Source organism: Drosophila takahashii, chromosome 2R, assembly GCF_030179915.1.
Source record: "Drosophila takahashii strain IR98-3 E-12201 chromosome 2R, DtakHiC1v2, whole genome shotgun sequence".
NCBI classification, from domain to species: Eukaryota; Metazoa; Arthropoda; class Insecta; order Diptera; family Drosophilidae; genus Drosophila; species Drosophila takahashii.
In genome coordinates, this window is record NC_091679.1 from 720,788 (window position 1) to 747,571 (window position 26,784).

General features: G+C 35.5%; 3 protein-coding genes across 11 annotated transcripts in view; 2 read left to right on the forward strand and 1 right to left on the reverse strand.

The window, feature by feature from the left end:
- Nucleotides 1-6,342: 6,342 nt before the first annotated feature.
- Nucleotides 6,343-8,303, forward strand: LOC138912754 (putative nuclease HARBI1). The gene is made up of 4 exons (XM_070214058.1): nt 6,343-6,522; nt 7,198-7,291; nt 7,349-8,161; nt 8,223-8,303. The coding sequence occupies exons 1-4, from the start codon at nt 6,465-6,467 to the stop codon at nt 8,227-8,229; spliced, it is 972 nt and encodes a 323-aa protein (XP_070070159.1). The 5' UTR covers nt 6,343-6,464; the 3' UTR covers nt 8,230-8,303.
- On the reverse strand, nt 8,152-9,267 carry LOC138912755 (uncharacterized). Of its 3 annotated transcripts, none has more exons than XM_070214061.1 (3): nt 8,841-9,267; nt 8,702-8,787; nt 8,152-8,628 (listed from the first exon to the last, which is right to left on the reverse strand). In XM_070214061.1, the coding sequence occupies exons 1-3, from the start codon at nt 8,854-8,856 to the stop codon at nt 8,293-8,295; spliced, it is 438 nt and encodes a 145-aa protein (XP_070070162.1). In that variant the 5' UTR covers nt 8,857-9,267; the 3' UTR covers nt 8,152-8,292. The 3 variants fall into 3 exon arrangements, with proteins under 3 accessions (XP_070070162.1, XP_070070161.1, XP_070070160.1); XM_070214060.1 differs by having other exon boundaries at nt 8,693-8,787; XM_070214059.1 differs by having other exon boundaries at nt 8,690-8,787.
- Nucleotides 9,268-14,047: 4,780 nt separating this feature from the next.
- rl (Mitogen-activated protein kinase rl) overlaps nt 14,048-26,784 on the forward strand; it is a 222,494-nt gene continuing 209,757 nt past the window's right edge. For 2 of the 7 annotated variants that reach the window (XM_070212626.1, XM_070212625.1), the window contains exons 1-2: nt 14,049-14,240; nt 14,342-14,516. In XM_070212626.1, the coding sequence (XP_070068727.1) occupies nt 14,350-14,516 (167 nt within the window). In that variant the 5' untranslated portion in view covers nt 14,049-14,240; nt 14,342-14,349. Of the gene's footprint in view, nt 14,241-14,341; nt 14,517-26,784 lie in introns of all 7 variants that reach the window. The other 5 variants (XM_070212629.1, XM_070212622.1, XM_070212627.1 and 2 more) reach the window with 4 other exon arrangements.

Below are 26,784 nucleotides of genomic sequence, written 5' to 3' on the forward strand. Positions count from 1 at the left end.
AAGTACGGTCTGGGGAAATTTCGCCACCCTACGCTAAGGGTAAATTCGCACCTATTTTAAATACATATTTTTATATTTGACGAGCTGGCTAATGAACAGACTACCAGCAGCAGCAACAAATATAGGACGTCAACAAAAATGGTACGCTTGATCAGTGTAGCATATTTTCAGGCGTTAAACTCCCTACATTTTTCAGGTGACGAAATTTCCCCAGTTGTATGGTGATTTTACCCCCCTGTGTGGTGAGATTGCCCCAGTATATTGGTTTTACATTTTATTTTTTTATAAATCACCAAGCTAATTAAAAAAATAGGGGAATGTCACATTTTAAAGCTTGGTGCTAACCCCATTCAACAATAAAAATAGAAATATGATAACGTGTCTCAAGATGGACAAAAAATAGCTTTGAAAAAATGCTGACGAAATTCCCCCACTCTCCCCTACATAATATTAAGACCATTGTGAAATTTCGGTTTTCATTAGTTTTTGATTTCTACCACCTCCAGTCAGCCGGACAAATTCCATATATAAATAAAATGAACGTGTTATATTTTTATTTTACTCATCATCTGTATTTAACTCGAAGTCCAAATTTTGTTCGAACTCGAAATGCGGGTTATCAATTACTGCATCAACAGGGGGTGCCTTTAAAAGCGCATTAGAAGACTTGTAGGATTTTCTTTCGAGAGATCTGAAGCCATCTTTCTTTTCAAACGCGCTCCACCATTCTCGTAATTTAAATGGAGCCGACCAGTCTTGTTTTTTTCAGAAAATTTATTTCTGATGCAAGCCAGCTTGCATTTGCATTTTTGAAGCATTTAACATGCCTATTGTGTTTCTTTAGCAGATTACTAACACGAGAAACAAAAGTTTTTAATGTCTTCTTGATGCCAATCAGCGTATTTTCAGATAGTCTATTTTTATTTTTGAGCCTTTCGCACATCCAGTGAACGGTATCGACAAAGCTGCGATTATTCTTTAGCCACACTTCCAGCAGTTCGCCCCTACTAATATCGAGTTGTTCCGAATCTATTTAAATATTACGAAATGGCGCAAGTATGCGCAAAAGTTATTAACTCCATTTAATCATATACACAATAACACATATTACCACATTTGCACTTTTCGCAATCCTGCGTACCCTTGCTAGTTCTACTCCACGAAACACAAATATTTATAGGTAAACTTCTACACAAAACACGGTTCAATAAAACAATTAAAAACAGCACAATACAAAAGCATTTCTAGTGTAAGCCCTCTAAGCAATATTATACATACCTTGACAAAGATTTTCCATAATTTAGCCGAAAAGAATGCGCGATATTTGCAAAAGAATAAATAATTAAACTTTTGTGACACTTCGTAGAAAAATTTTGGCGCAACTTACCTCGAACAGCTGACTTTAGAGACCTGGCAAAAAGCCAGGGATGGTCAAAAAAATATTTCAAAAATAGTTTTATATTACTTAAACATTTCTTTAACGGATAAAAAAAAAAACAATTAAAATTTCACAAAATAATTTTGGACTTTATGCCAAAAAAAAGGCTTTTCAGCCCAATGTGCATTCGTTAAACGGATGGTCCGTAAGGTTTTGCCGTTCCGAAAATTTCCCAGTTAGTCCGCCATCCAATTTTGACGGACTTTGACGGGCTCCTTTATGCGATAGTTAGGCGATGTTTTCTCAGTGCAATCCTGAATTCTTCCTCTTGACTGTAAAAATTGGAATGATGTCTGCGAATTAAGAGTGTACTTTGAACTTCCCAACGCACCAAAAATATAATTCCTATTAAAACTGCTCTGGCTAGCTCTGACAAGCACGTCTACACTAACACTATTCGGATTTGGAATCAACTTCCGCATGAAATAAAATCAATAAGCAATGCACATAGATTTACCATAAAAATTAGGGAACACTTTGCAAACACACAGTAGGAATAATAGTATAATAGTTATATTAAATACAATTAAATAATGTTAATATTAAGAAATGACATACATTTTAGTAAAAAAGTAAATCAAACTGTTTAAATCCCACTGTGACTAGCGCGCTAAGATAAAAGTAGAAATACTGTAGCGTTAGGAATTGATCAAAATAAATATATAATATATAATATAACTCCTATTAAGTTCCAAAGTAACAAATTTTTCATATTAATATTGGCTAGACAGAGGCGTAGTAAGAGCGGAGTGTGGGGTACGGGAGGTTAGGTTCCCCCCCAGTCAGCAATATGTATGCATACTCGTTGTAGGATATGTTATAAACGTACAGATATGTTTTTTAACTATTTTCTTAATATATTTATTGTTTTATTCTACAATAAAATTAGGAGAACGCAATTTTACGACAATTTTCCCGAGTTAAAACCCCCCTTCGTTAATGTTGAGCTGAGCAACTGCTCTTCAGTCAGCTGTTATTGGATGGTAGATGGTGGATGGAGTTCTGTGGGAACACGGGTTTCACATTCGTCAAAAATCCCACCCGTTTCTAACGGATGAACTCTATGGGAAGAGGCTATAAGTGAAATGTACATACATTTTAAGTATGCCTAAGCAGCAGTGTTTAAAATGCTGCAGTCGAAGTAGCAAAAGTCACATCATTTTTCATTTTTCTTGCTTCGACTGCCTGTAATTTTTTAATATGAGCTGTTACTTTTGCTGCTGCTTCTGAAAAAGTCGGCAGTCGCAGTCGAAGCAAAAGCAAAATCCGAGCACTAACGACTGTCGAAGCAAAAGCAAGTCGTTGCTTTCTGATTTTTAGCTTCTGCTGTGCTGTTGCTTTCAGTCGGTAGCAACAGTCGAAGCAGCAGCTAGCAAAACTTTCTGGAAGTTGCTATTGCTTGTGCTGCTGCTGTTGAAAAAATTAAAAGTCAAAGCAAAAGCAAAAACAAATTGTGCCTAGAACAATTAGGTTATGATTACAGAGAACCGAAAAAAAAATAAATTCGTCACATTAAAGAGCTTTTGGTCAACCTTGCTTAAAGAATTCGTGGTATTTTGAGTATTTTTTTTTTAATTTGATGAACTTTTGTTTCTTAGCCAAAAAAACAACAACAGTGAATAGATAGGAGGAAAGTTAGTTTCTTTTGGTGCTAAAAACATGTTCTCAAAAGTTAATTATATGCATACTATGCAACGACTTTAATAAATTTTTGTTGCTTTTTAATGAAAGCAAAAGCAGGCTGCTTAGACTTTTGCTTTTGCTTCGACTGCGACTTCCGATTTTTTCAACAGCAGCAGCAGCAGTCATATCAACTTCCAGAAAGTTTTGCTAGCTGCTACTTCGACTGTTGCTACCGACTGAAAGCAACAGCACAGCAGAAGCTAAAAATCAGAAAGCAACGACTTGCTTTTGCTTCGACAGTCGTTAGTGCTCGGATTTTGCTTTTGCTTCGACTGCGACTGCAGACTTTTTCAGAAGCAGCAGCAAAAGCAAAAGCAGGCTAAATGAAAATTTAGACAGTTTTTTAAACACTGCTAAGCAGTGTTCAAAAAACTGTCTGTATTTTCATTTGGCCTGCTTTAGCTTTGGCTGCTGCTTCTGACGAAGTCGGCAGTCGCAGTCGAAGCAAAAGCAAAATCCGAGATCTGCCGACTGTCGAAGCAACAGCAAGTCGTTGTTTTCTGATTTTCGACTGCTGCTGTGCTGCTGCTTTCAGTCGGTAGCAACAGTCGAAGCAGCAGCTAGCAAAAATTTCTGTAAGTTGCTTTGGCTTCTGAAAAAGTCGGCAGTCGCAGTCGAAGCAAAAGCAAAAGCAAAATACGAGAGCTGCCGACTGTCGAAGCAATATGCTTCTTCTTCTTTAAAGCAGCAGCAAGGAAACATTTTGAGGAGTCGTCGTGTAGTAACTTCAAAATGTTTTTAAAATTATAAGTTAAATAATAAAAAATCTTGGTAATGATTAAATTTCAAATTTATATTTTTTTCAATGAAATTCTTTATTGTTTTTAAAGAAATATAATAAGACTTAGAGCATACAAATAAAATAAAATAAATCAAAAAATAATGATTACACAATGCAACATTCTATATTGTTGAATTCGTTACAAATTCCAAAGTTAAACTGCGTTTTCCAAAAAGTTCCTCGACGCAAGGATCCCCATCCGGAGGTATCACAGGCAATCTGATTCATGGTTTGTTTTAAAAAATACACTCTTTATAAGGGAGAACAGAAAAGCAAACAGCTGCGGTCAAAATAGTAGTAGTGTGGCCGCCCCGTGTTTTTAAAAGTTTGTTGTTGTAATTTATCTTCTCCTGGTAATATTGCATTGATTATAATTGTACTATTAGACTAATTGGATAAGAAAAGTTAGAAAAATTGAAGAAAATCATAATAATTTAAATTTTATCATTACCAAAATTTTTTATTATTTAACTTATAATATTAAAAACATTTTGCAGTTACTACAAGACGACTCCACAAAATGTTTCCTTGCTGCTGCTTTAAAGAAGAAGAACCATATTGCTTCGACAGTCGGCAGCTCTCGTATTTTGCTTTTGCTTCGACTGCGACTGCCGACTTTTTCAGAAGCAGCAGCAAAAGCAACAGAAACTTCCAGAAAGTTTTTCTAGCTGCTGCTACAACTGTTGCTACCGACTGAAAGCAGCATCACAGCAGCAGTCGAAAATCAGAAAGCAGCGACTTGCTGTTGCTTCGTCAGTCGGCAGATCTCGGATTTGGCTTTTGCTTCGACTGCGACTGCCGACTTTTTCAGAAGCAGCAGCAAAACCAACAGCTCATATTAAAAAGTTACAGGCAGCCAAAGCAAGAAAAATTAAAACAAGAAAGGAAGTTAACTTCGGCCAGCCGAAGTTTATATACCCTTGCAGGTATGCCTACTTAAAATGCTGTTTTTACATTGTCAAAAATCAAAACGCCTACTTTCTACAAAAGGTTCAATAGTTTTTCTTAGAGCTGGAAATAACATCGGCGATGTATCGATACATCGATGTTTTCCAAAACATCGAAACATCGAGGTTTCCAAACATCGATGTTCGATGTTTCCTCTTCATCCATCACTACTTCGCAAGGAACGCATTTTTGATCAATTAAGAGAATAATAGTAAAATATACGATACAAATATTGTAGATTTCGACAAAATTTGTTCTTTTGTGTTTTTTCTTTTGTGTAAAACTCGATTGTTTTTTACTTTTGCTTGAATTTAGTTTAAGTTTAAATATTTATAAAATAAAAAGAATTGATTTCAAATATAGCGTAACTTTTTATAATGGATTAAAAACATTTTTTTAAATTAGACCAAAAGATTCGATGTATCGATACATCGATGTTTATTCCCGAAAAACATCGAAACATCGATGATTTTCCAGCTCTAAGTTTTTCTATTATTTTTTTGATTATTCCTATGGGAGCCATAAGATATAGTGGTCCGATTCGGCTCGTTCCGACATATGCAACCTGCAATAGAAAGAAGACTTTTGGGAAAGTTTCATCGCGATAGCTTTAAAACTGAGGGACTAGTTCGCATAGAAACGGACAGACGGACAGACTGACAGACGGACTTGGCTAGATGGACTCGGCTATTGATGCTGATCAAGAATATATATACTTTATGTGGTCGGAAACGTCTCCTTCACTGCGTTGCAAACATCTGACTGAAATTATAATACCCTCTGCAAGGGTATAAATATGTGACTTGCTACTTCGACTGCAGCATTTAAAACACTGTGCCTAAGGGCCGGTTTCTCGAGTGCCGGCTAACATTTCTCGAACAGAAAAAGTGCCTGCTAAGCGATTTTGGCTTTCTCGAGCCAAAATTTGAGAGCTAACTTTGACAGGGACTTGGACTCCCTGTTAATTCTTTTTCGACTCGATAAAGAGACAGCTGATTTCAAAGGTCAACGAAGAAGAGGAAGACAAAATAACACAGCTGTTTTTACGTTTGTTGAAAATATAAGCCACAATGAACAACAATAGAGTTTTGCTTAATTTGGACAGGGATCTTGAGTTTGAAGGTGGAGGCGATGATATCAACTTTAATAATGATCGAGTGTTTAGGGAAAGAAACGATTTTTTTGCTGACTTGGACGAGGACAGCTTTGTACAACGTTTCCGATTGACTAAGGGCCGTTTTCTCGTCCGTCCTGCAAAGTAAAATTTAGCTAATAGAAGGATAAATTTATCCCGGTGGCAAATCAGTTTTCGTTTTCTCGTCCGTCATTTAAAACTCCAAATAAAAGGCGCACTAATTTGAGACTGGGTGGCAGCCCCACAATAGAAGAGTTAACTAATTGTCAAAAATTAATCGAAAAACTATCGAAAAATACCATAAAACAGTCATACTAACAGCTGATGATATAAACAAAATTTCAAACTAATAAAAAACAATGTCAGCAGAAAGAAAGTTTCGCGGTAAAAATTATACCGATGAACAGGACACAATTCTTGTAGAACTGGTGTCTTCGGAATCGCCTCCGGGAGATTGAATTCTTACATGCGTGCAATCTATGGCTCCTATCTTGGACTTTCGGAAACATGGCTATTTTATAAAAATCAACAACGCCGGTACTTCATAAATTGTTTTGAAAAAGACTATAGCAAAATTAACGCCCTCAACAACTCTACTGGCAGTGGCCACGCTAACACCACAAAAATTGCCTACAGTTACAAGAAAACTGCCGCTTGCGTAGAATCTAAGAGCTATTAGAAGCTTAACCCATGTATTATCGTTTCCCGATAATAATGGTTTGTGATTATATGGAATTAGTTAAATCAAATGAATGCACTTACTGCTTTACTTTAAATTCAAGTCGCAAAACATTTTTTTGTAAAACAAATTTCACCGCTTTTTCTTAAGAGAACCCTTTTAACAAATTCTTCATCACTGTAATGTTCGAAGTAATTTCTTTGGTCGTGATATCTGCGCCGATAGGTTCGCACTTCAGACAATTCGACGATATCCCACAGAGTTTGAAGATAAATCGCTCGGGAATTCATTTTAAAATCAATTGGATGACATTAACAATTTTGATTTGTATTTAACTGTAAATTGAATCACCTGTTTTCGAATGAAGAGTGGAACCAGATTGACAACGCTCAAATGTGTGGCAACACTTGCGCACAATCCAACCGCACAAATTTTGCACGTTGGATGAAGTACCGAGACAAAATTTGTCCCTACCTGCGCTAACATAAGGACGAGTAAACCATTTTTTGTTTATCGCTCCGTTGTCCCGGCAGGCAAACTAAAGTACGGACGAGAAAACGGCCCTAAAGCTACATGCAAACATGTATTAGCTAAAGTTAATAGCGCAATATCCACTAATACTAACCGGTAATATTCTTACATCATGTAAAAATACCCATTTAATATAATCAAACTATTATCTAGATCATATGGGATAAAATCAGAGCCCAAATTCTTGTTGGCCCTTCGATTCTATGCAAGCGGCAGCTTCCTTATTACGGCAGGAGACTTCTGTGGTGTCAGCGTTCCCTCTGCATCCCGAGCAGTAAAAGAAGTATCCGAAGCAATTGCAATGCTCAGCAAGGAATATATAAACATGGAATTGATGGGCAAGGAAGACACAACGATGGACTTTTATAACATTGCTAAGTTTCTGCGTATACAATCCCCAGGTGGAGACAACGCGGAACTGTTTCGAAAAAGAAAAGGATACTTTTCATTGAATGTTCAGGCTGTATGCAATGCCATGCTTCTCCTAACAAATTTGGTTGCCAGGTGGCCCGGATCTTCCCACGACAGCACCATATTTAACAACAGTCGCCTTAAGTATTGTCTCGACAACGGCGAATTTAAAAACCATTATATTTTAGGAGATGGAGGGTACAAAACTACTGAATATATGATGACTCCACTTCTTAATCCTAGAAATGAAGCTGAGAGACTATACAATGAGTCACAAATTCGAACTCGCAATACAATCGAACGTTGCTTTGGAGTTCTGAAAAGACGGTTTCCAGTGTTATCCACGGGTATGCGGATTTCTTTGAATACGGCAATTTCTGTTGTAGTCGCATGTGGAGTTTTGCACAATATTGCCATTTTGCAAAATAATCCCATACCTGATGAGGTAGAGAATAACCAGGAAGGAACTCCCAATACAGAAGAAACGGTTCAGGAAAATGGGAACGATGTTACAGGAAGGCATAGACAAATCTTGATTAGTGAATACTTCGCAACGTAAGACTTTTGTTTTGTTTTGGTTTATTATCATTAATAATGAAATTATAACTTATTTCAGACTATGAATTCAGCCTTTTCGGATTTCAGTGTCACAATTTATAAACTTTAGTAAAAATAAAGAAAACATGTTAATCATCAAACTTGAATTTCTTCCTAGCTTCTTTCTCCTCCATCTCCATTTCAAGCAGAGCGTTTTTTAAGTTAATGTTTCGGAGTTCAGCCAGCTGCTTTCCCTTATCCAGCTTGTGACGCTCCATGTCGCATGAATGTTTCTCTGCAGCTCGCTGGTTTTCATTTCGATAGTATTCTTGCTGGAGCTTAAGCAGGGAAAGTCTATCTTCTTCTGCAGCTCTCTTTCGAGGAACACACAGTTTCTGGGACTTCTTATCCTTTAGCTTTGTTGGATTCCATCCTTGAAACCCCACTTCCTTACGCGGCATATCCTCTTGCAGCGCGGGATCTTCCTAAAATTATTAAAGTATGAAAACATAAGTGCTAATATTTAAAAATGTAATTCAGTTTTACAACTTGTAGTACACTGGTATCGGATAAGCTGCAATTACTGTTAACGGAGTTCAAACTAGGTGGTTCTTTATGCTTATCGTCGATCGAACGTAGATATGCTGCAGATTAGACAGTTATTATAAACGTTATTAAAACTATCCATCGTACTTGCCATCGTCGTCAAACATATTTTCCAAACCCGTGGCGCACGTTTGGATTATGGCTCCTATCTTTTCGGAGATTGCGGAAACAGAAGTGGAAGACGCGATTCCTCCACCAGTGCGGTATCTTTCGAGCTTCTCGGCAGCAAATTCACTTCGGGTTTGCTTTTTTAGGTGGTCATATTTGTCCCTCAATGTTTTCCAAGTCCGCTCTATTCCAGATTGGGCAGCGAATTTCTCAGCAAGACGTTCCCAGGCATCTGTTTTCTCCTTCCAGGTTACGGCATCACTCTTCTTATTTTCCAAAATGTGCTTCACACTGTCCACAAGATCAATAAGGATATGCTCCTCCAACAATGAAAAGTTTCTTCCACGAACTTTCTTCCCGAAATATTTCAAAGTTTTACAAACCAAACAGAAACAAATAAGCTAATGCAAAACGAAAACAGCTGTTTTAAGAGTCAAAGCAACCGTGTGCTGCGCTTAACAGCACAATTTTATGTTTAACAGCACTCTGTAATTGCTTCTCGATTAGATAATTTTTTTTGCACAAAAGGCCAAGATAATTAAGCTATAATATTAAATGTGTTTTAATAGTTCAAAAGCTACATTTAGTTCTCGACGAAATTTTTTCTGTATGCCACAATTGAAAAGGGATAAGATACAGGTTTTTTTATATAATACACAGTGCTATAATGTGCATTTCTGCGTTAGTGATGTTTAACTTCGCGCCTAATTTCGGAAGAAAAATAATTATTTCTAAAAAAGTACTGTGTGAGGAAATTTCGCCACTTTATGCTTAGGGTATATTCGCACCTATTTTAGATACATCTTTTTTTATTTGACGAGCTGGCTAACGAACAGACTACCGGCAGCAGCAACAAATATAGGACGTCAACAAAAATGGTACGCTTGATCAGTGTAGCATATTTATAGGCGTAAAATTCCCTACATTTTTCAGGTGACGAAATTGCCCCAGTGGTGTGGCGTTTTTACCCCCCTATGTGGCAGGATTGCCCCAGTATATTGGTTTTGCCAAGGTAACACTAGTTTACAGTCGAAATGCTCCCCAGCAATTGATGGCAAATTCTGTTAGTTTTAGACCCCTAGATCACGAGAATATAACTAATTTTTTTTTCGATGGCAAAGTTTTTTTTTAATGATTTTTTAAAATTTGAAATGTTAAATTTCGTGTTTTTTGGTCGTCTGTAAGTCGGCTGTATTTATCGTAAAAACTCGAAATAAATCCGTTGAAAAATCAAAATGGGTACAAACTTAAAGTTTACATCCTACCGAATAAAACAAGCCGGATTTGACCCAAATCCATGGAAAACTGGATTTATGGTGGATTTTTAAAGTTCGAATTTTTCCACTTTTTTCGGTTGACAGTGTCCAAATTTAAGATTTATCATAGGCGGCGACATGTAAACAAAAATAAGTGGTGAAGGCAGCCGGGTCAAAAAATAGCTAAATTTAAAAGCTAGAAAATTATAAAATAAATTTAATTTCTGAAAATTCTTTCAAAAATATAAAATTGCTTGCGTTATGACTGTGAGTGTTTTTAATTAAGTACTATCCATTTGGATAGTTCATTCTTATGAAAAAAGTAACCTTAATTTCAAAAATTAAATTCACTTTAATAATTTTCTAGCTTTTAAATAACTGATTTATTATTTATTTAGTGACCCGGCTGCCAACACCAATTATTTTTGTTTACATGTCGCCGCCTATGATAAATCTTAGATTTGGACACTGTCAACCGAAAAAAGTGGAAAAATCCGAACTTTAAAAATCCACCATAAATCCAGTTTTCCATGGATTTGGGCCATATCCGGCTTGTTTTATTCGGTAGGATGTAAACTTTAAGTTTGTACCCATTTTGATTTTTCAACGGATTTATTTCGAGTTTTTACGATATATACAGCCGACTTACAGACGACCAAAAAACACATTTTTCATCTTTGTCGAGCTTCTGCGCTGCCATTACTCATCCAATCGTATTGATCTGTATGGCAAAGTTAAGCTCTGATCTATTGACTTTAAAATAAAACTAAAACTGGCCCAGTAGAGTGGATATCTGCCGAGATATAAGAAGAAATTCGAAAAAAGTCCGAAATTTAACATTTCGAACTTTAAAAAATCTTTAAAAAAAACTGTGCCATCGAAAAAAAAATAAGTGCTATTTTTGTGATCTAGGGGTCCAACACTAACAGAATTTGCCATCAATTGCTGGGGAGCACACCAAAAATAGTATTTTGTAAACTAGTGTAATTAATAAAAAGGGGAATGTCACATTTAAAAGCTTGGTGCTACCGCATTCAACAATAAAAATAGAAATATAATAACGTGTCTCAAGATGGACAAAAAATAGCTTTGAAAAAATGCTGACGAAATTGTCCCACTCTCCCCTACAAAATATATTGGGGTGTTAAAGAAAAAAGTACTTCATTGCCAAAAAAATGCAACAAAAAATGTTTTTCTTCAAGCATCGAATGGACATCTGTGTCCACGAACATCGAAGTTTATCCACCTCAGGTCATTAATGGATCAAACTGGCTGTTATAGCCTCTTTCCATAGAGCCATCCGTGTGAAACGCTTGGGATTTTTGACAAATGTGAAATTCGTGTTTCTGACTTGAAAAGCAGATGCTCAACTCAACATAAACGGATGGGGATATCAACTTGGCAAAACTGTCGTAAAATTGCGTTCTTCTAATCATATTGAAGAATAATGCAATAAATAGCATAAGATAATAATTTAAAACATATCTGAGCTTTTATAACATATCCTATAACGAGTATGCATACATATTGCTCTTACTACGCCTCTCTCTAGCCAATATTCATATGGCAAATTTGAAAACCAAGCCAAATGTGTGCTGTTTTGGTAATTTATAGCAACTTTGGAACTTTATAGGAGTACATAGTACACTTTTAATCAATATTACTTAGTGTTGGGGCGAGGGTGGCTTGATTGTAGAAGGTGATGATGAGTCCCAGGGAAATGGATTAAATCCGCGCAGAAAGAAGTTTCGAAAACACGTGTATACAATTTCGGGGTTTTACGCGACGTGCGTGTGTTTATTTGGACACTTGAATAATAGAACTGCTTAAGCATAACTTAGCTTATAAGCTCCAGAGCGGAGAAGAGAGTTACGGAAGAGTTGGAGAGGGAGAGCGAAGGGCAGTGCAAGCGAGCGAGATATGGAAATCTGGAGAAAACTGCCGCTTGACACTGCCTCTCAAAATTAAACGCCCTTTTGGCGTAAACAGTTAGTATTTACAAATTGCAGAAATTATTCTGAGACTTCGCTGCAAACATTGATGTTTTCGTACGCAGAACACCCTAAATTTTGCCCCACTCATAGCAACCTATTTGCAAATGCTTTTCCGCTCATAACAAACTCCAAATAATTGAAAAAATCCCAAAAAACAAAGAGCTGAAGCATTTTTTAATTTTTTTCCGCCATCGATTTGATTTGTTCTCGCTGTCATCGCTCCAATTTTCACAGTCAAGAGGAAGAATTCAGAGTGGCACCGAGATAGCGGACTAACTGGGAAATTTTCGGAACTTCAAAACCTTCCGGAACATTCGTTCAACGGATGGCAGATGGTGGATGGAGCTCTGTGTAGTGGTATCGATAGTTTGCTAGTTCTTCAACGCAGTGAAGGAGGCGTTTCGGACCTAAAAGTTTATATATTCTTGATCAGCACCAATAGCCGAGTCCATCTAGCCATGACCGTCTTGACATCTTAAAAATAAAATTTTAAATAGGCACGCAGAGTCTGGAATCCCTAGAACTGCACCGATAGAGTAAACATTAAACTATAGGAAGCATGCGCGGATCCACGGGGGGTGATATATCACCCCCAGCTCGGGTGAAAAATTAATTAAATTTTGGTATTTAAATAGTATGCAACAATGATATCACCCCCCACAAAAAAATCCTGGATCCGCCACTGATAGGAAGTTACTTTATCTGTAAGGGTATATAAGATTCGGCTGGTTGAAGATAGCTTCCGTTCTTGTTTTTTTTTTTTTTTTGCCGCCTTTTTGGAGAGTTATTACCCTTGCGCAGGCAAAAATCACAATTTTTTCCTTTTCTCTGATGTTAGGCACCGATTCACTGCCTATTCCTCACCTTAATTTTTAAGTAGCGAGAAATTTGGGAGAACTTATTCCTCAGCATTTTTATGCGCTCATTCACTGCTATTTCATCAACTTATTTTCGTAAAGATAGAGATTGAGGGGTTAGTAAGAGAGTCAATTCTGCTAAATTAATCGATTTTTTCAAAAACCGCGAATGTTTAGGGACATGAGAATTTATTTGTGTGGATTATACATTACTTAGCTAAAGATATGTTCTATATCGCTTTTTTTAAAAACCGCGAATTCTTCAGAACAAGTATTTATGTTTTGTTGATCATACATAATTTATCTTAACTAAATATACTTATAGATATCACCAGTTAAAAAAAAAAAATATCAATGATATACGCCATGAAGGCAACCTTGCTCTTCCGGTAAGGTACATCCTGAATAAGAAAATATGAAATAGCTCCCCACATTTTTGGGGCCTTATTTTATTTTCTTGTTTTGCCGCTATTTTAGTTAATTTGTTTATTAAATTAGGGACCTCTTTCATATGATATAACTCCCCAAATTCTGAGACCATCACATACCTTTTAAATAAATTACTTACACTTTTAAATAAATAAATAAAATTGTTGCAATGTAAGGTGTGTTTCAAAATTATACGACACCATAAATTTCTTAAATATATTTTTTTTATTAAAAGTCGTATTAAGGTTATTGTGTTTGTATTTAATTGTTATAACAAAACAAAGAATTTCATGTGAAAACAATATAATATTTTCCTCCGTGGCATAAGTTATAACAAAATCTTAATTTTAAGGTGTTTCATAATTATACGACACCATTGATTTTGCCGGTTCTAATGATCAAACTTACCCGAAATTTTTTTTCTGGTTAAATATAAACTAAAAGATTCGATTTTGAGAGTAATCCAGCTTTGGGTTGGACCTTTGATCCTTCTAATCTTCGGCCCATACATATACCTATCGTAGAAACGTATTCCAATCTTTTTCTACGTACCTCTAATGAAAGAAAATGTTGCTGTTTCGGAATTTGCTCGCTGTTTGAACAGGCTTTTGACAAGCCAATAACGATGCCAAGGACGCAGTGACGTTAACTTGACAACATTTTAATTATTTTCAAATTCAACAGTTTAAGAAAACGTATTTACGCAGTTTTCATAAAATAAAGTTAAATGAGATATAAGTTTACGCACCTATGTACATCTGTTCAGTACTGCATATATTGTACAAATTCTCTGCAAAAACTTAAGTGTTTTTAATTTGGGTTAAAGTTTTCAACGTAAAATCTACATGTAATTGTATTCAAATTTAATAGTTCGGTGTTTTATGCATACACAATATTGCAATATCTTCGAGATCTGATTTTTTATTGCAACTTTGTCAACTTTTGCAGAGAAAACCATGTCAAATATATCGGAATTGAATTCAAATGGATCGGGAATTGAAGGTACCTTATCTATGGAAATGCCCCATCCTAATGCTGAAGTAATAAGAGGACAAATTTTTGAAGTGGGTCCCAGATATAAAAAGCTTGCCTATATAGGCGAAGGAGCTTATGGCATGGTTGTGTAAGTACCATTGAACTCTAACCTGAATACTTAAATTAAAATACGCAGATTGTATACAATTTTATCGCTTGCTTGTTTACTAAAAAAATTTAAATTTTCTTTAAAATTAGGGACCTTATTTCGTCTGTTATTCGAAAAGTGGGCTCTGAGTCCTTATAGCGGATATGTTTGTCAGTCAACTTCATCCTTAGTTAAAATTTAGTCACTCTTTCCATAAAACAGCTGATCATACTAGCAAATTGTTCCTAACTGGGGCCAGGTAGTAGGTAGGGATGTCAAAAATGTATCAAAATATCAATACATAGATATTTTTTGCAAAAAAAAAAAATTTATATCGTGATATTTATTTAGCCAAATAGTTTTAGTTTAGTTTTAGTTAGTTTTTAGCTATTTTTTTTATTATTTTTTGGACCTGTCTTCAGTTGTTAATTTATCCTTTAGGAATGGTAATATGTGACATTATTCTGTACTGAATGCTTAATTTACATGTTAAACTATTAAGTTAAATGCAAAACAGCCAGTAATTAAGGGATAGAGGTACAGAAATACACCTTTAAGAAATAAACGCTAAGAAAAAATGTCCCGAGCGAAATGTCCCAAACGAATCTGGTTAAAACTGCATAAAAAAAACGGCAACAGTTTTTAAGTAAAACCAAAACCATTTCAAAGCGACATGTTTGGACAACATTCTAAAAAAAATCGCATTCAAATATTTCATCAGAATTCACTAAATTCTGTTGTTGAATGAACTTCCCCGAAATCCACTTCTATTTTTGTCCCGAGCGAATACGGCAGTTTTTTAACGATATCTTAAAAACTAAAAATGGAACAAAATCAAGGTTTTTACACAAAATAGAGCTTGGGAAGAGTAAATAGAAAAGCCCATTATTTAAATTAAAATACATTTTTTTTAAATTTTTTTTCAATTTTAAAGATGTGCAAATGTCCCGAGCGACAATATGGAAGTGCCCATATCTTTCTCTCATCTGTGCACAAAAAAATGAAGCGTGTTAAAATTTATTTCGGTGAAATTAAGAAAAACAAACTAAGTGCAAACGATGTTTGAAAACTATTAAATCAAGTGGGAATACATCAAATATGGTATCCCACTTGAAAACCAAACAGTTTTATGTGTGGAACTAATAAAATAAGAAAATATATTGTTTATACTTTTCTAGTGCTTTTACATTAATTTTAGGGCAAAAGTGTTTGTTGTTAGTTTATTTACGCGGCTAAAATTTTGAAACTCAACTGAAAAAAAATATAAAAAGTATCTGATATATCGATGTTTTTTTTGGCGATATATTATATATCATATTAAGGGGTTATATACAGTTGTACCGCACAAAAAAATGAAATTTTACCGATTTTTTTTGACACCAAAAAAAATAATTATTTAAAATGTTTTGCCGGCGTTGTTTAGTACATGTTTCTGGGTACTTATTAAAATTTTTTCATAAAAAAATATTAAATAATAAAAATGTTATGGCCAAATTCCAAGATCGTTTTTTTTCGATGGAGACTTGCGGTGGACATCATATCCCAAGAACGGTTCATCTCAAATCCCCAATTCAAACAAATTTCGTTAGTATATTGTTTTGCCTAGTCGCTGAACGAAGGATTTGTAAAAATTTTGATTAAAAAAATTTGGCGACGGTTTTAACAAAAAATTTCCTTTTTCAAGGTATAACATTTTGGATTTTATGCTCTAAAAAATGAAAATTCTTCGTTCAGCAATTAGCTATTGTTATAATAAATAAGTGGTCGAGATTTGGTGTCGATCGGATTAATAGTTTTTGTACCCGTTACTCGTAGAGTAAAAGGGTATATTAGATTCGTGCAAAAGTATGTAACAGGTAGAAGGAAGCGTTTCCGACCCTATAAACTATATATATTCTTGGTCAGGATCAATAGCCGAGTCGATCTAGCCATGTCCGTCTGTCCGTCTGTCTGTCCGTCTGTCTGTCTGTATGAACGCTGAGATCTCAGAAACTACAATAGCTAGAAGGTTGAGATATTCTTGGGCTAGTATAAATGCAATTTTTATGCATATTTATACCTATCGAAATGTAGAAGATATTTATACCCGTTACTCGTAGAGTAAAAGGGTATACTAGATTCGTGCAAAAGTATGTAACAGGTAGAAGGAAGCGTTTCCGACCCTATAAACTATATATATTCTTGATCAGGATCACTAGCCGAGTCGATCTAGCCATGTCCGTCTGTCTGTCCGTCTGTCTGTCTGTATGAACGCTGTGATCTCGGAAACTATAAAAGCTAGAAGATTGACATTTTGCATGCAGATTCTGGGAGTTCCTACGCAGCGCAAGTTTGTTTCAAAAGGGTGCCACGCCCCCTCTAACGTCCACAATCGCTTATATACGATTTTAAAAATTTCAATATTTCGGAAAAGTAAAAATGCAGTTTTATGGTGATTATCAATACCTATCGAAATGTAGAAGAAATCGGACCATTCGTTAAAAAGTTACGGCGGATCAAAGTTTTTATGCGAAGGAGATGGCACTTCCTTTAGCTGAGTAACGGGTATCTGATAGGCGGGGCACCCGACTATAGCGTTCTCTCTTGTTTTGAAATCGGACCATTCATTAAAAAGTTATACGCAATCAAACTTTCTATATCTATTTCCCTCGCACTCCCATTAGCTGAGTTACGATTATTAGTCGGGACACCAACCCGTTTGCACTCCCTTTAGCTGAGTGACGGGTATTAGATAGTCGGGACACGAACCCGACTATGGCGTTCTCTCTTGTTTAGTAATCGTGTCCACCGCAAAGGTAATTTCGAAAAAACAAGATTCTGAGATAATCGCGTTTAAAGTTTCAAGTTTGTTTGTGGCCGATGTGCAGGTAGTGCGCTATAAATAGCTACAACTTCGGTTCTAAAGCTCCGATCGTTTTGAATTTTTGTGAGAGTATTCTCAACAGTATATACACTACTGGTCAAAAGAATAAGTACACACGTTACACCCTCACTTGCTAAGAGATATCTCTATAGTTATTGAGGCCAGACCTCCCAAACCTTTTTACTTGGAAAGGTTATTCTGTTCTGCAATATTTAAATAAACAATGGATACAGTAAAACCTGTCTAATCCATGTTAGCCCTACATTTGTGCGATAGGTCGGTTTTGGTGTGGTCAAAATAATAAGTACACTTGTGTTACTTATAAATTTTAAAATATTAAATCTAGAATGGGGCTACGGTTAGTATTTTATCTTAAGTTAGGATCATGTTTATAAGAAGTCAGGGCCAATTGGACGATCCAAAAAGTTTCCAAGCCTGGATTTGGTTATTTCAAAGTCATTATCCATGCTAAAATCTGATTTGCAGCTTAAAAGGAACACTTAACACTTAAGTATGGCTTGTGATTCACTAAAATTTCCTTAAAAATACTACTCTGAATAAATAAAATCGATTTGGAAAAAAATGAGTACTTGCACCGTAAAAAATAAGGGAAAAGGGGAAATAAATAAGAAAAAACCAAAGTTACATGCATACATACATACATAGTTAAATTTTAATTTTTTTATTTTTATTTTGATAGTAGATAAAACGACTAAAAAAATTAGATATGTTTCATCATAAAGTGATTTTCTTAATAAAGTATCAGCTCTTTTCAATATTGCTAAGTTTTGCGGATGACGCGTTTGCATCCAGCGTCACCGGAGTGATCTCTTCTGCCTATCCAGCGTCGTTACTCTCGTGTTTAAAAGGGCATTATTTGGCTGTGGAACAGCAGAGCGATTACCGATAGCAGTGGATGCGGCAGATTGAATATTTAGAGTCAGGTCACTAACAGCTGTATCAATATCCAGAGGACAGTTCAGATCAGCAGATTCATCATTCTCAATAAGGATTGTAAGGTAATCCTTAAAACGTCCAATGTTAGCCCGACGAGACAGCAGCCTTGGTGTTGTAAGTCGGGGTGAAGTAGAAGCGCATAAAAGTATTTCAAGCGGAATATGATCTAAGTTCATGAGATTCATGTACAGTCAGAAAGTTGGACGAGATACCTTTATAAATAGCAAAATCGATTGCCGTTGGATTTCGCCTAGCATCAGAAGGAAAGTGAGTTAGTCCTCCTGTAGCTAAGACTTGCAGACTTGAAGACGTAATATGATCAAAAAGTTGAACACCTCTTGGTGCAGAGCGCATACAACCACAAAATTGATTGTGAGCGTTCCAGCCATCAGCTATAAAACGGTTTGAAAATTCGCTAAGGGGCTGTCCATATATTACGTAATCACCTAGGGGGGGGGGAGGGGGTCATTGAAATGATTATGTTTGATTACATGGGGAGGGGGGGGGGGGGGTCTTGCACAATGATTACGTAATCATTTTATATAAATTTTTTTATTTAAAGAATTTATTTAAAAACTTTTTTCCTTTAATTACACTATGCAGCATCAAAAATTAACCTCGATAAATGCTATATTTTTGGATTCGTTACGAATTCCCAAGTTAAACTGCGTTTTCCAAAGAGTTCCCCGACGCAAGGATTCTTAGCAAAAGGACCTCAAAGTTCGAAAAATGCTGAAATTGGCCAACTTTGCGGAGCTCTCAGAGGCAAATGGATGCATGGCTTGGTTTGAAGTTAAAGTTTTTAAAAAGATACACCCTTTATCTTTCAAACCCCATACATAAAATAATTTTAGGATTTTTTTTAAGGCAGAAATAAATTTCAAAAAACATAGTCAAAAAACTAAAAAACATACAGCTGCGGTCAAAATAGTAGTAGTGTCGCCGCCTTGTGTATTTTAAAAGTTTGATGTTGTAATTTTTTCTTATCCAATTAGTCTAATAGGAAAATTATAATCAATACAATATTACCAGGAAAAGATCAATTACAACAACAAACTTTTAAATACACAGGGCGGCAACACTACTACCATTTTGACCGCAGCTGTATACTTTTATGTTTTTTGACTATGTTTTCTAGAACTTGTTTCTGCCTTAAAAAAAATCTTAAAAATTTTGTAAGTATGGGGTTTAAAAGATAAAGAGTGTATCTTTTATAAAACTTTAGCATCTAACCAAACCATGAATCCGTTTGCCTCTGAGAGCTTTAGAAAGTTGGCCAATTTCTGAATTTTTCGAACTTTGAGGTCCTTTTGCTAAGAATCCTTGCGTCGGGGAACTTTTTGGAAAACGCAGTTTAACTTGGGAATTCGTAACGAATCCAAAAATATAGCATCCATCGAGGTAAATTTAAAAAGCACTAAAAATGCTGCACAGTGTTATATCTACAAACTTAGATAGGAAAGCAAAGAAAAAATTTTTTTAGTGGCTGGGCGGCGAAAAAGAAAATGTTTAGTGGTTCAATCACACGAAGGACGCGAAGACCTGGAATGGCTTGACGAAGAGTATGTTGGAGATAATTTCAGCGTAGACGAACCGAATGTGTCATACCAAACTCCATTTATAAACAATATATAAGATTGGGTTGCATCTCCGTTTGAATCCACAGATTAAAACAAAAAAAAATGTTATTCTTGGGATTACGTAATCATTGGGGGGGGGGGGTTGTTTATTGAATGATTACGTTTGATCCCCAGGGGGGGAGGGGGTCAAAAATCACCAAAAACGTGATTACGTAATATATGGACAGCCCCTAAAAAGTTGTCCAAAATCTTGAGCAGTCCATAAAAAGGAGGGGGGCAGTAAATAGAAGCAATCACGATGTCTCCCAAATCCGTGCTTAAGGTAATTGCAGCAGTTTGACATTTTACAGTAGAGTTTGTACTGTAAGGGGAGTACTTCAAGTGAGAACGGATTAAAATAGCAGCACCTCCTCGAAGACGGTCAGAGGGATGATTAGCCGTCAATAAATCATATCCAAAAATTCTGAAATGTGAGCGGCTGTTAAAATGCGTTTCGTTAATTAGCATCACATCAATTGAATTGGCGGTAAGATAGTGCTCTAACTCGAGACTTTTGCCAGTGACACCATTGGCATTCCAAAATGAGAAACGAATGCCTAAACTAGACATGTCTCCTGATCTTAGACGCATCAGAAGGCGAACTGCCGGTAAACTGGTTCATAAGAAGTTCCATCATTTTCATCATCGTTGACATCATCTGGTCAACACGGGAGATAAGTAGTTCAAAGCCAGCACTAGGCTGAGGAGGCTCAGGAACGCGTTGCATTGGCTTGGAAGTGCTAGATCCAGTAGACGGGGAAGGTAAAGCTGGGCCTCAAGCACTTTGGGCAGGAAAAGGGGCAGGAACAAATTTAATTGTTGGTTGTTTTTTGATTGTTCCAGATTTGCGACGAGCAATTGCTTCTAGAAAAGCTGGACATTTGCGGTAGCCTGCACTGTGGTTGGAACCGCAATAAAGCACTTAAATTGATCCTGAGACGTAACAGGGCTTCGAGTTTCATGATCACCACCACATTTTGCACCATTTTCATTTAATCACGGTTTTTATTATTTATAGAATTTAGAAAAAAACTTTTTTGGTTAAAAATAGTACATAACTCTCATAACTTACATTTGCCTACAGCCTGGCTTATAATGTTTTTCCTAAAAGTTTTGACACTCAAGAGGGAGAGTGGGGTCTTTGGCACCAAAAAATCGACCAACTTTCTATAAAAACTGGTTGGATGGATTTAATTCCAACCAATTGTATATTATAAAGTGTCATTTAAATAAAATCCACTAATTTTTGTAGCCGATACTATCGTCTAATATATCGGTGGCAAGGCGATTGCTGGAACACTATTAAAAAAAAGGCGTTTTGCCTTTTCATTCTGCTTTTACATTTCGCTTAAGAGTTAAAAAACCCGCCCCTATGAAACCCTTTTTAAATTTTTTAATTTTAATAATTTTTTTCGATAGTCCAAAGTCAAATATGCGTTTTTCACCTAAAAAATTTGACTTTCGGCTTAAAAACAAAATGTTTAAAGTTAAAAAAAAAACCGCTTCATAGGGTTTTTTTTTATGCAGAAAAATATGCGGTAAGTTTGAAAACGATCGGTTGAGCCGTTTAGAAATCCGATGAACACGGATTTTCAAAACGTGGTTTCGAGAAAAACACACTTAAAGATGCACTTACGTACCTAAAGCCTTAGAGGTTAGGGTACTAGTCTTAGCATAACTTCTAAAGTTTTTGTCCGATTGACTTAAAACTTTTTTGTATAATTTTAAAATGTTAATATACAAGAAAAAAATCGATTTTTTTTTTGCAAGACGAATACAATATGGCCACTTCCATATTGTCGCTCGGAACATTTGCATACCTTTAAGAAAGAGATAGGTATAGATCGTATATAGACAACAAACGCTAAGACCATTCCACGTTCTCAAAAGTACCAACATATTGCTCCAACACCTAATAGCAAACTCTTTTAAAAAGATACTCATTCTCTGAAGACTTTTTAATTTTCCCAATACACAAATCATTGTAAGGAGGCTTAAAACAACAGAGGAGCGCCGCCACAGGGGGAATCAAGGAGCGACACGAACCGAACGAGGTGCGTTATTTACCAGGAGCCTGGAATGGTCTTAGCTTGGATGTAATGTGTTGCTATATATTCGAGTGTTCTTCTTTAGAACTCTGAGCTGGCAAACCACATTTGCCACTTTTGCTACTTTTGTTTTTGAATAACTTTTAAACCTCACTTTTTACAATAACGCTGTCGCACGCGACGTTCGTACGCTTTGCAGGTGAAAAAAACCATCTTCCAAGACTTCTTTTCTTTCGGCACTAGGCTCAAATTAAAGGTCTTGATTAGCATTAAAATATAAGCTAGGGCTGACTTTAGGACATTTTTCGTTTTTAAGATATATAAAGAAAACCAAGACTTTCGCACGCGACACCAATAGAAGTGACATTTTTGATTTCCTGCTTAACTTTCGATTGTAACGAATCGTGAAGGAATATATTTTAATGCAGTAAATTTGATAGTGTTCCTTGCTCTTTCTTCTTTAAAATGTATTTCGTTTGGTTAAAAAATATTGAATATTAAGTTGTTGACCGTTTTGAATGAAACATACCTCATTTTGTTGGATTTTTCCTGTATTTTGGGCCAGAAAAAAAAATCATTAAAAAATATTATTATTAAAAAAAATTCCCATACAAAACAGAGTTTTGAGGGGAGCGTCAGGCCATAGTGGTATGATGACTTTTGTGGTGCCAAAATGTCGACTTTTTTTAGTTTTTCCTTATTTTGTATGTTAATTAAATGGAAAAGTTATTATTTTTTTTTGATTAATGTTAACAAAAGGAAAACGAACAACTTGGCATACTCAGTTTTTTTGAATGTCCTTCAATAAAGGAGCAATTTGCCAATTAAGTCAAAATAGACTGGTGAATGAAGACTTAAGTGGCACACTGTAGGAGTAAGCGGTACTCAGTTGAGCTTAGGAAATAGTAAGGAAATACCAAAAAAATACTAGATTTAGCGGATGAATTCCGATGAACGCCTTTAGCCGCGTCCCAAAGAATAAAAGATTTTATCTTTGGCTGTGTTTGTGCAAAAGCGGTTTGCCAATAACAATTTATAAATGGAAGGAAAACCACAAAAACCAATGGAAAACTGCCTGTAGGAGTTGCTGCAATACATATCGCCACTCCAACAGCGAATTTAAAGCTTGCGACCCAGGACGGCTCAACGTTTTGTAATATTTTAAAATTGGCGGCAGTTGATTTGTTTGCTGAGAGTAAGACCATGCTACATGCATTGCGGATGAACTCCGAAAACTTCGGTCACACTAAAAGATTAATATTTTTCGACTAGTAAAACTCTTAGCCGAACTGAGAACTAGGTTTTAACGTCAAAAAAATCGTTTAGGAACCACTTTAAAAAATACCAAAAAAAACATTTTTTTTTTCCATATAACAGGTATTAACCTGGAAAATTATTCAAAGATACTCCAGTTACTTAGCTTAGTTGAGGATCCATTATGTACAACCTTCGCCTAAGCCGGTCGTGTTTTTCTTGTGCTCCAAAATCTTTTGTTTATCTGACTGATAAAATTTTTCATTTAATCGCTAAATTGCCTACATGTTTTGTGGTCATAAACTCTTTTTTTTTCAAAACAAATCCGTACTCGGACAGTTAATATAATGAAAACTAGAATCGAATATCAGTGCAAAAACATATAGATATATATTTTTTTTCAATCAAGTTTCAAGCTTTTTGGCTTGGTTGACATCCCCAGAGAATTGCCCAGATCCTGCATATCAAGAACATATTCAACATATTTTACAACCGCTCTCAGAGGGTGAAATATAACGATATAACGTCCAAAGGAAGGCCTCAAGGAAGTCATTTGCGACCCTTATTATTTGGCCTGTTGATAAAGAACTTACACACAAAAAAAAAAAACTATGTAAAATCAACATGGAAAATTTTGAGCTCCCTATTTTCAGAAATTTTTATGTATTGTAATGTTTTATTCTTTTGGTCATTGAATGTTATTTAATAGTTAACATATTAGAAAACCTATTTACGAAATTGTCATGTATTTTGTTGTTTTATTCATTTGGCAAATTAATAGTAACGTCTTAATTAATATAGTAGCAAAACAATTTTATTTGTTTGCATGTATTTTGTTGTTTTATTTTTTGGGGCATTGAATAGTTGTACCACAATTAATATCGTAACACAACTATTTTTTCCTTCATGTATTTTGTTGTTTTACAATACAATTATAAATTGTAGGTCAACTATTTTTCTGGACTTATTCTGGACTATTCGTCCGTACTTTAGTTTGCCTGCCGGGACAACAGAGCGATAAACAAAAAATGGTTTACTCGTCCTTATGTTAGCGCAGGTAGCGACAAATTTTGTCTCGGTACTTCATCCACCGTGCCAAATTTGTGCGGTTGGATTGTGCGCAAGTGTTGCCAGACATTTGAGCGTTGTCAATCTGGTTCCACTCTTCATTCGAAAACCGGTGATTCTATTTACAGTTAAATTTAAATCAAAATTGCTAAAGTCATCCAATTGTTTTTAAAATAAATTCCCGAGCGATTTATCTTCAAACTCTGTGGGATATCGTCGAATTGTCTGAAGGCGTAATTACAGTACAGAACTACAGTGATGAAGTTTGAAATTTAGCTGTTAGTATGACTGTTTTATGGTATTTTTCGATAGTTTTTCGATTAATTTTTAATAACTAGTCAACTCTTCTTTTGTGGGGCTGCCACCTAGTCTCAAATTAGTTCATTTTTTATTTGGAGTTTTAAATTTAGCTAATGGAAGGATAAATTTATCCAGGTCGCAAATCGGTTTTCGTTTTCTCGTCCGTCATTTAAAACTCCAAGTAAAAGGCGCACTAATTTGAGACTAGGTGACAGCCCCTCAAGAGAAAAGTTAACTAATTGTCAAAAACTAATCGAAAAACTATCGAAAAATACCACAAAATACCACATATAAACAAAATATCAGAGCTTGCAAGGTTCGGTCAAGCTTTTCAAAGTGTTGGAAAAAAACCTATCATTTACAAACCCTATGAAAACTGGAAGTGAGCTAACACATTCAAAGGGTCTTTTGCTTAACAGACTTTACGCTCAGAGCAAAACCCTTTTTTCAGAGTTATTTTGGTTTCGTTTTCTACTGACTACTTTGCCTGGTCTGTTAAGGAAAACGGTCTTTTGTGAATGTATGAATGCGTGTGTGTGACCTGTTTAGTAATACTTCAGTCGTAACATTGCTTTTTGATTACTAAAATTCAAAAGGGTAAGGGAAAATACGTAATGTGTATTTTCTAAAGCTGAATCTGTAAGATTAGCCCATTTACCATTTAATTCCAATATTCTACATATTTTAAATAGTTTACGATTCCAAAACTCCACATTTGGCATATCTTTCTTATGTCGTAATTAATAACCAAATCCACGTAATAAGAAGCAAATCTCTTTAGCTGCAGGAAAAATTAGAGCTTTTAAACAGGTTAAACCTTCTTTAGCAGTTTAAAATTTTGTTTATGTAGCTTTAAATCAATTGCTAACTATTTAAGAATATCTTCACAACATTATTTGGTTTTATTGAAAATATTTCGAAAGATTTGTAGGAATAGGCTTGGTTGGAATACTTTGAGCCATTTTTTATCCTAAGACTTTATGGCATTTCTTATTAAAGATAGTTCCTTATATAGTCAATAAATATATTGAAGCAAACAAAAAAAAATAGCAGCTAACCTAAATTCAGAATACAATTTTAAATACATTTATATGTACAAAGCAATTTTAGAATTATCTTGATTTCCTATGTACAATTTATGCACATATCACAGCAGGCCTATACTTTCCCTTTCTAGAGAAAACCCATTTTTTTGACTTTTATTTAACAGTAGTCTTATAGAAACCCTTTTAGGTGACTGTTAACTTAAAAGGGTCTCACCGAGTGGTTATTGAAAGACCGATTGCTTTGTTCAGTTGAGCCGAACGGTGGGACCGAAACCGACAAGCAAAACGAAAAAAGGGTTCCGCTCAGAGAGAGAGGTTGTGCGCAACATTTTTTTCGGTTTTGTCGACAGTTATATGCAAGCTCTGCAAAATATAAACAAACTAATAAAAAAACAATGTCGGCAGAAAGAAAGTTTCGCGGTAAAAATTATACCTATGAACAGGAGAAAATTTTTGTAGAACCGGTGTCTTCGGAATCGCTTCCGGGAGATTGCATTTTTACATGCGTGCAATGTGCGTGCAAAATTAAAAACATTTTCTTGAAGATCTTCAATACGCGGGTAATTCATAAATTATTTTGAAAAAGACACTATAGCAAAAGAAACTTCCTTAACAACTCGACTGGCTGTGGCCACTCTAACGCCACAAAAATCGCCTACAGTTATAAGAAAACTGCCGCTTGCGTAGAATCTAAGAGTTATTAGAGGCTTAACCCATGACTATATTATCGTTCCCCTGTAATAATGGTTTTTGATTATATGGAATTAGTTAAATCAAATAAATGCACTTACTTCTTTACTTTCGATTCAAGTCGCAAAACAATTTTTTGTAAAACAAATAGCACTGCTTTTTCGCAAGCGAACCTTTTTAACAAATTCTTCATCACTGTAATGTTCGAAGTAATTTCTTTGGTCTTGATATCTGCGCCGATAGGTTCGCACTTAGGACAATTCGACGATATCCTACAGAGTTTGAAGATAAATCTCTCGGGAATTCATTTGAAAATAAATTGGATGACTTTAACAATTTTGATTTTTATTTAACTGTAAATTGAATCACCTGTTTTCGAATGAAGAGTGGAACAAGATTGACAACGCTCAAATATCTGGCAAC